Below are 16,140 nucleotides of genomic sequence, written 5' to 3' on the forward strand. Positions count from 1 at the left end.
ATTACTAAGACGCAAATTATACTTCATAAAATACTTAAGGAATTATGTTAAATAAAAGGTGCTTGTATGTATTCTGATCACTTGAAAAAGGCATTTGTTGAGAAAAATTGGTGCATTATGTGTTGATCAAAATATTTTCCATAATTTCCTACAACTTTTTCCCATCTTTTTGGCAACATGGTGATACCGTGTCGGAAGAATAATAATTGTTTAGAAACGATCCGATCATCGATTCGTTTTTACGCTTCTTCTGCATTGCGAAACTGTCTGCCAGCCAAGCCCGCCTTGGCGATGCAAAAAAGAGGCACCGTTTTTGAACTGATTCGATACTGTCTATCTGACATGAAGAGCTTGGAGACCAGACAAGCACAGATCTTACAAGCGCCACGGGGAGATAAACTATGTTTTGCATAGAATTGCCGAAACTCTCACCTCTAAGTGGTGATCCCCGGAAACGGTTCGACCAGCGAAGAGGAGTTTAAGGCAAAGGACTATTATAACTCGGCGACGAGTTTTCTGATAGATGGTTTTAGCGGTTCACTTTGACATAGTTTTTATATATCTTCTCAGAAGCCATTACTGTAGAGGAAAATCTAACCGCACTCAATGGTGGCTGGTTAGTAAAAGTACTACAATATAGTAATTGGTGAGAGCATGGTAATCTGGTCACGCCAATTGATACGCCCTATAACTATATATCTTGAAGAAAGATAGTCCGGGACTGGCTAACGTTGACGGTATGGTATAGTCTAAAGGCAAGAGTGGCGTATTACATTTTTAGTAGTACAAAGCGCAAAGTAATGCTAAAGGCTTTGTAGACAAATTTTAAGCACCACGAGGGTCAGGAACCCGCTCGCAGGGGTTGTGATGTACCAGGAAAGTTCGTTGGAAGGTACATCATCCTTGCGAGCCCTGGCTGCTGGGTACGGCCCTTCGGAGAGTATCGTGGTGGCTGTGGTTTTCACCATTCCATATCCATTGGAATAAATCTGGAGTGATGATAAGCCTCACTACATACCAGAGTGGCGGTGCATACGGCCATACACGATGAACCATCTGCGCACCTGATCACTCAACTTAATTGAGTGCCAATGGTTGTAGGCAACCCGTCTGATTAAGGCATCAAGCCAGGTGCAGACGTTAAACCCACAGAGCGATCTTACAAGCGCCACATGACCATCCTTTAATAAAGCCCAGTGAACATTTTGCTTTACATACAATTGATCATGTACGGAGGTTAAAGTTCATTTTACGATCAAATAAAATGCCAAAATGCACGATATCACATCCCCAATATTGTTATCATTGATTGCGTAGGTGTAGTTAACAGGGGATGATCTAGAGAAGTACATCTTTTTGCGCTTAGAAAACTTCAGCGGCATCAGGTTAATTATACACCAATATTTTTATACACCAATGAATTTGCTAATCGATTTAGTTTAAATAATCGACATCGACAGATCGTGCGCACTGAGGATCACCAATTTGACATTCTTTAATTTTCAGATCAAATTATAGACTCCAATGGACTCAGAACGAGTTAAGAAGTTCGTAGTTATATCGATATTGGTCAAGCTTGACGTATATGAAATTTCTAGATAGGGGACATTAAAGTTTATCTTTCCTAATAAGGCTGATGAGTCAATATCGCCATTTATTAACAGAACTAGGAAGGAGACACCTAAGATGAGCCTTCGCTTCTCTAGTAAGGAAAAAAAAAACGATAAAGAACTTCTTCGCGGTTCAGAGACAGAATCTTTTATTTGCAATTTAAGAATGTAACGCAGATGGAAGACCAACTGATTTTAAATATCGTCCGCATATCGTAGCTCATGCGCGCTTTAAATTTCAAATAATCTATTTAAACGATTTGGCAGCAATTCGTAAGTAGTTGTATAAACTGTTACCTGCATATACAGACTTCACGGATATTTTTGCAATTTTTGGCAAAGCTTTAAACATATAGATGAATAGATGGTTTTCGAACTTAAAAGGGATTTTATTAAAACAATATCCACAAGCAAAAGTAATGACTTTCCGCTGTCACGTCTCAAATCCGTATATATATTCTACATATTATAGTAAGGTACATTAAGTTTATGGGAATGCCTTTAATGTCCAGAAGGACTAGAGATGGACCCAGAACTTATTATACACGTCGACGAAGAAAGAGATCGATTTGAGCGTGCTCTTCTCTCTGTCACGTAAATGATGTCTGTTTACGTAATTTTCCGTACAAGCTACAAGCCGCTTTATTTGACGAAAGTTCTTTGACAGACGTATTTTAGTAGGAAGATGAACGAAAATGAATTAGATTGAAAATGCATTGGACGAAACGATTTTTACGCCCACTCCCCATACAATGCCGTAATTGAGAAATTACTGTATAAAACCAAGTGAAAAAATTATGGTCTAGCAAGGCCTCTTCACTTAATACAGTTATTCAATCATTTTCTTAATAATACACCAAAAATTATACATTATTTTCATGTAATGGTATACCTTTCTTGGAAGACCTCATGTCAGAGGGTGAGCAAAACGTCGGCTAACGTGATTATAATTTGACTTAACTTAATTTGCTTGTTAAAGATTTTCTTATTTTTCGTCCAATTATAGAAAACTATAGGTTAGACTTTGTCATCAAAAATTCACTTTTCGCGAGCTCTCCTAAATATGGCATAGTAAAAAATGGACTGACATGATTCAAATTTCCTTTGGTTAATTTTCATACCAAACTGCTGCTGTGGACCAATTTTCATTGTAAAACATTAAAAGGTTAACCTTTTTTCCAAATAGCTTAAAGGTAATCATGAGAAACCTCACATAGAAGAGGGTCCAAAAAATAGGCCTATGCGGTTACGATTTGTTCAAGGTAATTTTTATGTCAAAATATTATTAGTTACATATTTTCATCAGAAAAGATTAAAAGTTAGGTGCTTTTGGCTTATAAGGAATTATTTTTTATCTGAACTCTTATATGTGGTGCGGTCCAAAAACTAGACCTGCTTGATCCAAATTTGATATATTTAAATTTCGTATCAAATTAATCTTTTGAACCAAACTTTCATTATGAAATATGGGAAAGAGGACATTTCTTCCATATAAAGGTTTTTTTTCACAAGAACAGGCTATGAGACGGTTATTCAGAAAATTGATAGATAGGTGAATAGGTTACTTTCTATGTCAAATTACTATAGAGTACTATACAATTTTCATAATGAAATATTGATACTTAGATTTTTTTTACCATATAAAGATTTAGTTTTCGTAGATAAGGCTATACGGAAGGGTGTTGAAAAATTTGCCTCATTCGACCCAAAATTTTTACGTCAAAACTTTGAAAAACTTTGAAATTTGCAATTTTTTGTTCATACAACGACATTTCAAAATAAGCCGTTATACGAGGAGTGATCGAAAAAGTGGCTTAATCCAACCCTTTTTTAACAGGGTTGATCCTTGGACGAAAGCACTTTGGTGGCTACTAAGTTCCATCAAAATATCTCAAAAATTGCAACTTGTAAGTTAAACACAAGATAATATGGACAGGCAGCAGACATAGGGATGGACAAACAATGAACGCTTTTAAATCTCTTGGTATAATAAAAAGAGTGAATCAACTTTAAGCCATAAAACTGTCCGGCCCTATACAGTTAGGTATGAAAATGTTGTTAAAACGTTTGCAACACTCAGGAGGAGACTTAGCAAACACTGTAATGTGTATATATTTTTGATTAGTGTCAAACGCTGAGTCGATTTAGGCATCGCCGTCTGTCCGTCTACTAATCTATCCGGGTATTTGTTCGTGGTAAACATAGTTCCGGTTGTAAAAATTAAGATATCAACTTGAAACTTGGCACAACATGGAAGTTCTTGTAGGCAGGTTGGTGTTGAAGTTAATCAAAATCGGTCATAGGATACACATATTGTAACCGAGAACACCTCGGTTTTGAAAAGCACAAAAAATGCGGATTTTTTCTGATTGCGCATTAACTCCAACAGATGTGATAGCGGCAAATGGGTGAACCTATAGTGACTGTAAAAGAATGAAACGAACTGGCTACGCTAATGCAATATCTTTTAGGACAGTTTGAAGCCACTGTAAGGAGCTGATCGTTGAAGCGGTTAAAACTAAAAACAAGTAAAAACGCTATAGTAAAAGTATTATAAAATACCCTATACCATCCTATGGTTACTCACACAACGATTCGAAGCATTTTCAACAGCGTTCACCCTTGGACGGAATTTAACCCAAATATCATCCAAAATTGCAATTTGTAGGTTGAACACCAAAAAACAGGGCAGACAGATGGACGCACAAGTTGAGATTAATTCTGGGACTGATTCTAAATTGTTATAGTAAAATGTGGATCAGTCTCAAGTTTTTCTAGATGTTGAATGCGTTCGCATAGCTCTCATGGCAAGCAAAACCAATCTGAAGTAAACGTCTGCTATTATTTTGCCCATTAATGTACATCGGGAACAAGTTGTAAATAAAAATTTTATTGCTCACAGAAGAGATTGAATGCAAGGGAAACAATGTGGAACAAAATTATTTCGAAGATCGGACAGCAAGATTGTTAAAGTAATTAAAGCGATTTTATCTAACTCTTGCGTAATGCAGTAAATTTTATTAGCAACATTTTTATAGCGCAAATCCTTTCAGTGAATTTTTCAACAAAAAAAATTTTCATAAAAAACACATTCATCTAAAACGTTATATTGAACTGATATATCAAAGGTGAATGGACACCGAATGAATAAAAATTGATTTTTCTAATAACGATGAGCATTGAACTTAAAGTAGTCCAATAACAACGTTATTTGTAAGAAAATGCAAAAAAGTAATTTCAAAAAGGAAAAAAAAAAATAATGAATTTAATCGATGAACACTTGTGAATGGTGGTGACATGGTAAATGAAGCGTCATCATCGTTGGTTTAAAACATTATTGTCTATTCGTTGCACACCATACACTCACCGCACACATATAAAACATTCAAATAGTAAAACTTTTGACATAAAGAAAAAATAATAAAAACAAAAAAAAAAAGAGCAAAAAAAAATAAAACCATTAAATGTTACAATAACGAAACGAGCACTTTATGTGACCGATCATCATCTCACGGCGGTGATGGCGGCGGTAGGTTAGGTTGATTTCTGATGAACTACATTACGACATAATCTACAAAATATAATTGTACATATATATAAACACAAGTTAACAAATTGAATTTTGTTTGTGTAAGTGTGGATGCAATTGCGAGCATGAATATGTATGCATGCCATCAACCCAGTTGGCAATGAATGACATTTAATAACTGGCCAAAGTGTTTCAATGTGCTTTTTATGACTGTAGGCTGTTTTTTTCTTTCATTATTATTTTTTTTTTTTTTTCTTTTTTTAGCACATCTTCAAATCTTGACTTATATTTGCTAACTTTGGCAGAAAGCATATGTGCGTTAATGAGTGCTTGCAAAATCGTTAATACATCTTATTAGTTAGAGGGGTTCAAGTTGTTCAATTTCGAAATTAATAAAATATGTACGATTTTTTTATATATATTTAGATATATATATATGGTTCTGCAACATCTAAAAGGAAGCTTCAGAGATGCCCCAAAGTATATATATTCTTGTTCGCTGTCAAATTCTAAATCGATTCACGCTTGTGTGCCTGTTCGTTTGTCCATCTGTCCAGTTGTCCGTTTGTTGTAAACATTCTCCTCATATTCAGAAAAATGGACATAATCAGTCACGTGCATTCAATATTTTATTTTTACACACAATTCGATACTTCGTTTGGGTGTATAAACGAATCTAAACTATAAATAACTTTCTGTCCAAGATACGGAATTACTTTTTGAGTACGACCTATTGAGGCATGATTCGTCATAAAAACACGTAGCGCGATTGAGGTTAAGATGAGTAGAATTTCCTAATTTGTGTTTTTTTTATATCCATCGCCGAAGGGTGAGAGACATTGCATCGCCCAGAAGGAAAAATAAAAGACCTCACAATGAATATATATTCGTGATCAGCATCAAATTCTGAATTGAGTTAAGCATGTCCGTCTCTTCGTCTATATAATGTCTGTTGTGAACATTTTCCTGGTCGCAAAGATGATGCTATCGACTTCAAACTTGGCTGAAATATTGAATGTTTTGCAAATTGGTATTGAAAATGGACCAAATCGGTTGAAACACCACGTAAGCTGAGAACATCTCAGCAGATAAATGTACAAAATTTGAAAGCACATTCTATAGGCGATGCTGTACTTTCTGTATAAAAATGGGAAAAACTGACCACGTCTACTCAATAATAAGGTGTATCCAAGTTAACACTTTTTTTTAATATCTTCATAAGGTGCAGAAATAAGCTTCAAAAATCTCATAAAGTATATTAATTCTTGGCCAGTTTCAAATTTGGATTGCACCTAAACATGTTCGTCTATCCATCTATCTGTCTGTGCAACTCTAAAGCATTTGCGGTAAACCTTCTCCAGTTGGCGAAAATGAAGAATTTGGAAGTGACGTACAATTTTCAAAGGACATGCCTACAACACCCACGACGAGAAAACTTTTATTTTGAAAATAGAAAAAATCAACTACGCCCTCTCCGTATTATTGAGCATCAGAATTTTGTTCTCTTAGTTCTTTTGTTTCTTTTTTGAGTTAAATCGGTGATGGGTATCAAGGATATACCTACAATGCCCAAACGCCTACGCGATAAAAACTTTTATGTTGAAAATAGGACAAATTAGCAACGCTAGCTCTCTTTTTGTAGAGAATGCCTTTTTTGGGATTACAGTGATGGGCATAAAAGATTCGGTCACAACCAAATACAATTTTCTTAGTTGTTCTGATATAAAACGATTCATCAATTGTTATATACATATATTTAAAGAAACTGAACAATTATTATGTAATAAAAGTTCAACTTGGTACAGATCAATAAATTATAATAAGCTTTGCATTAGCGATTATTTAACGAATTGTACAATTTGCATTTATGACGCTCCACTCTTGCACACCATCATTATAATGATAATATGACCTCCTTATGCTCACTAAATTACAATTCTCTTCTTCATCTATTGGATACTTGCTCATGCTAATTTAGGAAGTCGACATTACCATCATTACAAACCTTTAGAATCCTTTGATTATAAGAAATAGTACCGTATTTCCGATACGATAAACTTTCTGAAACAATTTAAAGCTTGAAAACATTTTCAATTTTCTTTTGCTAATAAGCCCTTTCAAAACCACTTGTGGGATTAAAAGGAGTACTTAATTATAAAAGTCTTGCAGCTGTAGCCTCTTTACCTTTAATTATTAAACTAAAATAAATAAAATAAAATCCCATGTGCTTTACTCGATTTGGAACAATATTTCCAAAATCTCTATAGTTCTTAGATCGTAAGCAAAATGACGATCTTAAAAATGGCGGCAAGGAGGTCTTATAAAAATAAAGTCGATAGCTGATTACTAACACTAGAATTGTAGACGTTTTGCTTACACCTATTTCGACCAAAAGAGATCATTTTGATCTTCTATTGTTAGCGAGATGCCACAGTTGCAAAAGGGAAAGCAGGAAGCTGACATTTGGGACAAATATAACTTAATTGATTAAGAAGGCAATGCAGAAAAGAAGGGTTGTGACCTGTCTACACATGCATCCACCATAAATAAGGAACTAAATATAACTTAAAAAAAAGATTAATTTTCGTTTTTTCATGTACAAGTTTGGCTCCCGTGAACATTTTTACCTGTTTCGTCAAACCCTTTTGCAGGCTTGAAACGGAAATGGTCCCGCTTTACTAATACGACAATAAATAACGGTAAAATTTCAATTCCAATTTTCTTCCAATTTATTTCTAATTTATATGAAGTTGGGGGGAAAAAGTGCTAACGTGTGTTAGACTAAATGGAAAATAAATTCGAAATAAATTGGAATTAAAATTTTATGGTAAATTGTGGCCATTTTCATAAGTCAATTGGAACTATTTTCGAACATAAAGGACATCCCCGCGATCATCTGGTTCACAGATTTTCAGTTTCGTCCATATGACAAATGACACCCAATTTCCAACCTTACCTTCTTAATCGATTAAGGAATGTTTCTGCCAAATTTCAGATTTCTATACTTTTCGTTAAGATTATGGAAAACGATAAAAATAGGATCTCATTATAATTCCTGCACACACCTATAAAATAACTGATTATACGTATTCAAAGGTCTTTTCATATAAACGAATGAACGAAAAGTTTGGAATGTCACATGCATTATGAACATCGAAAATAAAAAGGATGAAAATGACATACTCGATAGTTCTAGCGTTGAAGGATTTTTCCACTGCGTACAGATTTTGTTTTTATAAATTAATTTCGAGTGTTCGTAAATAAATTCAAGAGAATGGACTGTAATTTCGTACGCACTTGATAATGGCTATCGATATTTTTGCTGCTTGTGAATTGATCTTTATACTTAATCTAACAATATTAAAATTCTTGAAATAAAATTTGGGGATTATGATCATCATTTCAGATGTGTAGAGAGGTAGTTAGATGAATATATGAACATGACTTATACGATTTCGCTCAAGAGTATAAGCATTTCTTATAGGACCTCCAATCTAATCTAATATAAAACCATGCTTTGTGAATATCGACTATAGATAAATCTGCTGCTCACAATCTAATGAGCATTAATCTCGTCCGATTTTTAAGAAGTATTTTTCAACTGCGTAAAAATCTTTTAACGATTCGTGTAAAAATCCTCATCATCACAAAAACACAAACAAATGCATAATAAACGCAGATGTGTATGCAGGCAACATATCAAGTCTTTTAAGTTATTTAACTAATAGTACAAAATTTGCGCAGATGCAGCTGGTGCTCAAAAAATCTAACCTGAAGTGTGAGAATATACACGCAAGCAAATCCAAAATGCTTACTTATGTTCAAATTATGTATATTAAACTACCTACCACCAATGACTATAATCACTCCGCAGCTTGCTCATCTCTTATTTTAACGTATTTGTACACACATCGTATGTAATCAAAAATGAAAGATATATTAATATTGTCATACGGTTTGTAGGAATCTCAATGTTGTGACTTAGTTTTATTACCGCCATTTGTTTCTGGGTTTTTCGAAAACTCATAAATCGCAAAATCATATTCTTGGTTCCATTCGATTCATAAAAAGAAGGTAGTAATAGCTTCGTGTCCACTTTACCCGATTAAAGGACTAAGGCGAACCCAACAAAATGCTTAAATATGCTATAATACGAGCTTCGGTGTAAAATATTCATAAAACCTGAAGAGAGTGCATATGCAAACGCAAACCTGAAGCACTAACAAAAAAACTTTTCTTTAGACGATTCATATCTAAAATTGCTTCTACGTTTTCTCTAAGGCACTTCTTACTCGGCACGTTTAAGCCCACCAACGGGAGTATACTGTCGTAAATGCGTTTACATCGTATAGAACTACGTAACGGACACTAAACAAAGTTTACTTACTACATATACTTCTTGATTAATGATACTGACTTAACCATGTCTGTCGTTGGATCCGTTCTCTCTGCTGAAAAGGAAAATTATAAATTAAAAAATGATGAATTAACCCATTTTAATCAATTTGAGATTTTCTTTGCCACGAAGAATTCCTCGCTTATGTTTATGTTATGCTTTTTAAACGTTTTTCAACTAAAATTTTTAACTTTTATCTTATTCAAGGGTTCATAATGGAATTAGAAGAAATTACCCATAAAGACAAGGAATTATTTCTAAATTTTAGCTGCCAAGGGTCATAAGACATGGGTTTGAAGTATATATGTAACACGATGAGCGATATATCGATACGCTGCACGATGGCCACCGTAACGAGTAAATGAATGTTCTTTCCATCTTGAAGTGGTCCCATCATACAAATACTAATGATGAGTATTAAAAAATTCAGTACAAGCTGAATGAATATAACTTCTGTCTTATTGTAAATTATTTTCAGTAGTGATGTGAACGAAGCATACAGAAAAAGTGAAAGGATTTTTGTTTTTAAAAGATTCCATTTACACATACTTATATACATATGTATGTAAGCCATATGTACATTACATACAATCGTATACATATAGTGTGTATATTTGGTAAATAGTTATACATAACTATGGATTTTTATGGGGTCAATATTATTATTTGAAATTGCGTTGCATTTTCGTTGAATGTAGACATTTTTTTTTTGTTATCTGCGTGTTTTTAGCAAGTCATACAGTTTTCTTCATATTTGACAGTTTCGCAGTTTTTTTCAAGGTTACTTGCTATACCTGTCCAAAACTTAACCGTAGTATTTCAGTATTATTTTAAAACGAAATTTCTCCTTAGACCGACAATTTCTCAGCTAATGAGTCGATTGAATCTTCTGACTTGATTAGCATTTATAATTGACGCTTGACTCAATGGGTATAGCAAATCTTATTAGTATTATTTACTGAAAGGTTCTTATGAAGTACTGTGAAAACCGGCACGGAAATGAATACTTTAGGCCTATCTATATTAAAATGTTTCCTGCCAGCCTATATATTAGTAGATGCCATTTCCACGCACCATGTACTGTTTTCAGTACACGCTTCGTAATTTTAATAAATTTGGGTTTGTGAGAGAATATATATATATATTTCTCCATACCATGTCAAGCATCGCATCAAGTATATCGCATAAAGTAGTAGATCGGAACAATTAATTTTTAGTTTATAATATTTTAATTTACGCGACAAAACTTGACGTACAAGCGCATTTCAGCGCGTACTGAAAATGGTACACGTGGCCCAGGGAGTATTAAGAGAAAACTTAGAAGGGAAGAGTGTAAAGTCAAGGGGTTTTAAATAAGAGAGTCAGTTTCGATTTCGTCCTACAAGCACGGCCAGTAAGGATATTTGCTTAATTACTCTTTTTTTATTATTAATTATGTCTACATCTGAAATGGATGGATGATTAGGGGTGGCAGATCTTAAGTGAAACGATTACGCCAAGGGCCTTATAAATTTTCAAGAAGAAACTAGGCTAAAATGCGAAAGCTGCGTGCGAGGAGGCGGTTGCGTACGCGATGCGCTGGTTAAGCAAGACTGATTATCTTTGAACTCTTTAATCACGCTATTCAAAAAATATTCGAAAAGTGGCATTGCGCTCGACTATTTCGCTGAAACGGTGGCGAGGCATAGATTTAGCTCCCTCAACCACCATTATTACTGCAGATGCCTTCAGTTCATTAAATTCTCTCTGTTTGCTAATCCTAAATACCATTTTAAATTTGTTAACTCTAAAAGAAAAATTTCCACCTATCCCTCACATGTTTCTTTTAATGGCTCTGATTCCTCGGATGATTTTGAAATCTCAAATCTGTTTGCTGAGTATTTCCGACGAAACTTTTCGGTTGCTAACTTCGATTTATCAGCAAACTACCCATATCCTATATCTAATTCGTTTTCAATTCCTAACTTGGTTATTTCGGACGATGACGTTTCTAAAGGGTTGAGTTCTCTAAAATACAGTTGTGCGCCTGGACCTGAAGGAATTCCATCATGTGTACTTAAATCTTGCTCTGTCGAGTTATGTGGTGTGAGCTCAAAGATTTTTAACCTTTCCTTGAATTTAGGTGTTTTCCCTTCATGTTGGATGAGTAGTTTCCTTATTCCTATCCACAAAAGTGGAAGTAGACAATTTGTTGAGAACTACAGACGCATAGCCAAGTTGAGTGTCTTGCCCAAGTTATTCGAGCGAATTGTGACTCAGCATTTGGCCTTTGCCATTAATTCGTATATTTCTCCGCACCAGCATGGCTTTCGGAAAGGGCGATCTACAGTTACCAACTTGTTAGAGTTTACTGGTCATATTTTCAAGGCTTTTTCAAGTGGCTCTCGCCCAGATGTTATATACACTGATTTAAGCAAAGCGTGCGATATGGTTAACCATAACTTACTTATCTTCAAACTGCAAGTCTCTGGCTTCCCTTTCTATTTAGTGAAATGGATAAGCTTTTATCTGCACAATAGACCCTTCGGGATTTTGTTTAACTTCATCACCTCGGACGAATTCCCCGTTATGTTTGGCGTACCTCAAGGTAGTCATCAGGTCCCATTTTATTTAGTTTATACTTTAATGATCTCCCATCGGTGGGTAATTCCAGCCAGATCTTAATGTAAGCTGATGATTTGAAACTGTTTTCTTCGTTCTCTGTTGAATCGCAATCACATCAGCTTCAAGGTGACTTGGATAATTTTCTTGCATGGAGCTCTTTGAATTTTCTGAAACTAAATCTGAGTAAATGTAAGAAGCTTTCTTTCTCAAGAAGAAAGGCATTCCTCCAAATTGGAGGACGTCGATTCGATCACAGATTTAGGCGTTCTATTTGACCATAGGTTACGTTTTAACTTGCATATTGAGCTCTCGATAAGCAAGGCTAGAACCGCGCTTGGTTTTATAAAAAGGTGGCTTGATGATCCCTACATTACGAGAAGCCTGTACATGTGTTTGGTTAAATCCATACTCGAGTATGCCTCTGTTGTGTGGTCTCCTTCATATAGGTGCTATGTAGATTCAATTGAATCTGCTCAAAAGCAATTCTTGCTGTTTTCCCTTAGAAATTTGGGTTGGGATCGGATTGCCTCTCTTCCTCCCAGAGACTAAATGCTTTTTGCACACGAAGAAATTTAGCTCAAACGGAAAAGTGGTCGCCGAAACTGAGGTCTGCCCACATCTTTCCACAATAAAGGCTTAAAAAGGTTAGACGAATGTTGGAATTAATAGATAATAGAAAGTTGAGTTGGTATGTTGATGGATAAATTGGAGTTTCTAAAAAATATCTTGTTTTTCTTACTTGGAGCGGAGTGGTCTGAATTGTGTAAGATAATAGGCAACTACTTCAGAAACGAGTAATTCAGTTTATTATTAGATTTTGTAAAATCACCATTTAACTAAGTTCAGGCACCGGGTGACATCTTGACACTTGAATTGATAGAAGAAACAAAGGACACGATGGATTAAGAACAAAAAGAAAAATAAATCAAATTGAGAAAGTTTTCAAGTTTCTCAAAGTGCAAGATTTTCCTACCCTATTATGATTTGTAGCCGGCATAGCCTTTGGAGAAAGAAGAAGTAATGGCTTTTACCTTTGACGGCATTTGGCGGGCAAGTAGGAGATTTTGAGATTATGAACAGAACAGGTAAGGCAGCAAACGTAATGATAAGCTGAATTGTTCCAATGACACAGGATGAGAATTCAAAACGTGACGAGTGCTATGCACGTGGTTTTGTACGACATTGAATGACAACAGTTATCCACGTGTTCGACTCGGACCATTTGTTCAGTTCCTTAAAAATCATGTTAAAGTGATCATTGAATCTTTCGTTTCTTCATTTGGTTATTATCAAATTGCTCAAACAACAATAGGAGAGTATTGTTCGCACATGGTGGGTAGGTGAAGGATATGCTTCAGCTATGAAAATAGCACGAGATGTTTTTTTTTCATCTGGGTAGGTAACGCTTCATATTACAATACTTAACGTTATGGTTTAAGACTTGTCTTTTATACTTTTGAATTGCATAAATTACTTTAACAGAAATGTATGAAATAATTTTTGGCTAAGAGGCAATGCTATCTTATGAGCATGAAATTAGGGATGATTTGTTTGAAATTATTTATGAAAGACCTATCATGTTACTGTTTGTACACATGGTTGTCGACTAATATTACGTTGGCTACAAAAATTTGTAATGCATTTTTAAAACCAAAACTGTGCCACTGTACACTCTCTCGCGCAACTACATTTTTTAAAAGTGTGTTGTTGGTCGTGTTTCTGCCGGTCCCAACCCTGTAAGTGAGAGGGAAATTAGGAAAAGGTTTTTCAAAAATGGTGAAAGGCGTATTATTACTGCAAAATATTTATTAAAAAACAAGTAAGAGCAATATAGTCGGCTAAGGTCGACTATTGAATACTCTCCACCACTTCACAGCAGCTGTTTATTCAATTTCGAGTGATAATAGACCAAAAATAATACCTTCTTTTATTTTCATGAGGATGCTCGAAACATCGACTAACATGATCCAAATATAGGAAACTTAATTTACTTGGCAAAAATTTTATTGTTTTCTATTTGCTTCCGTCATAAAAAAATGTAAATTTGACTCCATCAGCATATAATGACTTAATTTTCATGAGAGACCCTGTATTTGATGGGGTCTAAAAAATAGGTCTACATGATCCAAACTCTTTACGACAAATTTTTATGCTACATTGCTATTACGGACCAATTTTCATCATAGACGTGATTTGCATATAAGGATTTAATATTGCATGGCAATCCTTCTATGCAGTAGTGTCCCCAAAAAGCTGATCTTGGTACCGTTATCAAATTACTATTTTGAGCCAATTTTCGTCGTAAATTATTAAAAATTGGAAATGCGTGCCTTATAAAGACTTATTTTTCGTATATGGGATAAGATCCAATTGCCTTAAAATTAATTTTTATGTTAGATTATTACCGCGAACGGTTTTTGGAAGTGTTTCAATAGCTATCCTCTTTGGTCCAAAACACGTATAAAATTTCATCAGAACATCTCAAAAATTGTGATCTGTAAGTTGAACATACGACTAAAAGACGGACAGACCGACATAAAACTTTAGATAGACTCGGCAACTGATTCTGAGTCGATCGATATAATAAAATCGATCGATAAGAGAAAAGGAAAGGATTTGTACCGATTCTTTCCGATTGTTGCATGCCTTTATATCGAAAATGGTGTAATGCATAATCATTAGCATTATTAAAATATGACTAAAATATAGACTAGAAAGATATGGGGGATTGAAAAACAAAACCACCACCATTGCAATCTTTGGCGTCCCACGCATTTATTTATTGTCATAAATAAAATATTTATGTTTCGCCTTTTACTTGACTAAGAGGTATTGTTAAAAATCTACCACCATCGTGTCATAACTAGTTTAGAATTAATACACTTGGCTTTTCGCCTTCCTGTCTCCAAGGCTTTTTATTTGATAATCATATGGAAGGCATTTATAAGAAATAATTTACCCACCATGTCGTGACGTCCACTACGACTACTTTAGAATTAATGCACTTAGCTTGTCGCCTTTTACTTTCCTAATCGTTTTATCTGATACTGGTATTGTTAAGGAAAAATTAATCCACCAGATCGTGGTGTCCACCATATTTATCTTGGAATTAAAGCATTTTTAGGCAGACAATATGTCTTGATTTGAGGATTATACTAAATAGTTTTAGACTTTCGGTCTTGCTCATCTTATGATTAATAAAAATGAAGCTTTAAGAAAGTGAAAAAACGAATATTTAATTACTTTCAACTTTGTAAGGGCATGGCCGATTTTTGTACATGAGTAGCAGAGTTTTTCATAATATAATTGTGGAAAATGTAATGTGCAAAAAACCATAAATGTCTGTTTACAAGAACTGAGTTGTATTTAGTTCACGCTTCATTGCGGATTTGTGCGCTGACCAATTCAGCCCATTTTCAGCACCAAGCTGTGGGTAAAAACTTGCAATGTTTCTAGCAAATTTGAAGTCGATATCTTCTTTTTTGGGAGCAAGAGAGTATTAACAACGCACACCACACCGACAGACATGGATTTAAAAGTTCATGCTGATTAGGAAAAATATTTTCGTGTATTATGATCGTTCGTAAAAAGGGTAAAAGTTTAGACTTCATCAAGATCGTGGCAGAGAAAATTTGTTATAAAAATTTTTGTTTCAAAAGAGGAATCAATAACCGAGAGATAGAGCTTGGGAAAAAGCCTCGAAAGCCTGCGATATCGGACAAAAGTATATTGACATCCTGGCTATGAAACATATGAAACGAAAAAATTTGCTTCTGGAAAGCTGGTACCTGATCTACCGAATTTGAGTGCCGCAGTCAGAGAGTTTACTCTTTGCAATTTATAATTTTGCGATTTTTACCTACTTGTTTCAGTTGAAGTGTGTTACAAATTCGTTTCAAAGGCAACCGTAATGTTATTATTATTGTTATTTATTATTTTTTTTAAATTTATTAGAAAATTTTAATGTTTCGCCCAACTAAACTGAAGTACAGTAAGAGCTC

The 16,140-nt window shown here is 34.6% G+C and overlaps 1 protein-coding gene across 1 annotated transcript in view; it reads left to right on the plus strand.

Annotated features, from left to right (window-relative positions):
• Positions 1 to 401: 401 nt before the first annotated feature.
• The window catches only part of LOC119638339 (sodium-coupled monocarboxylate transporter 2), a 19,979-nt gene continuing 4,240 nt past the window's right edge, over positions 402 to 16,140 (plus strand). The window contains exon 1 of the mRNA XM_038035078.1: positions 402 to 457. Within this exon, the coding sequence (XP_037891006.1) occupies positions 402 to 457 (56 nt within the window). The remainder of the gene's footprint in view (positions 458 to 16,140) is intronic.

Source organism: Glossina fuscipes, unplaced genomic scaffold (genome assembly GCF_014805625.2).
Source record: "Glossina fuscipes isolate IAEA_lab_2018 unplaced genomic scaffold, Yale_Gfus_2 88, whole genome shotgun sequence".
NCBI classification, from domain to species: domain Eukaryota; kingdom Metazoa; phylum Arthropoda; class Insecta; order Diptera; family Glossinidae; genus Glossina; species Glossina fuscipes.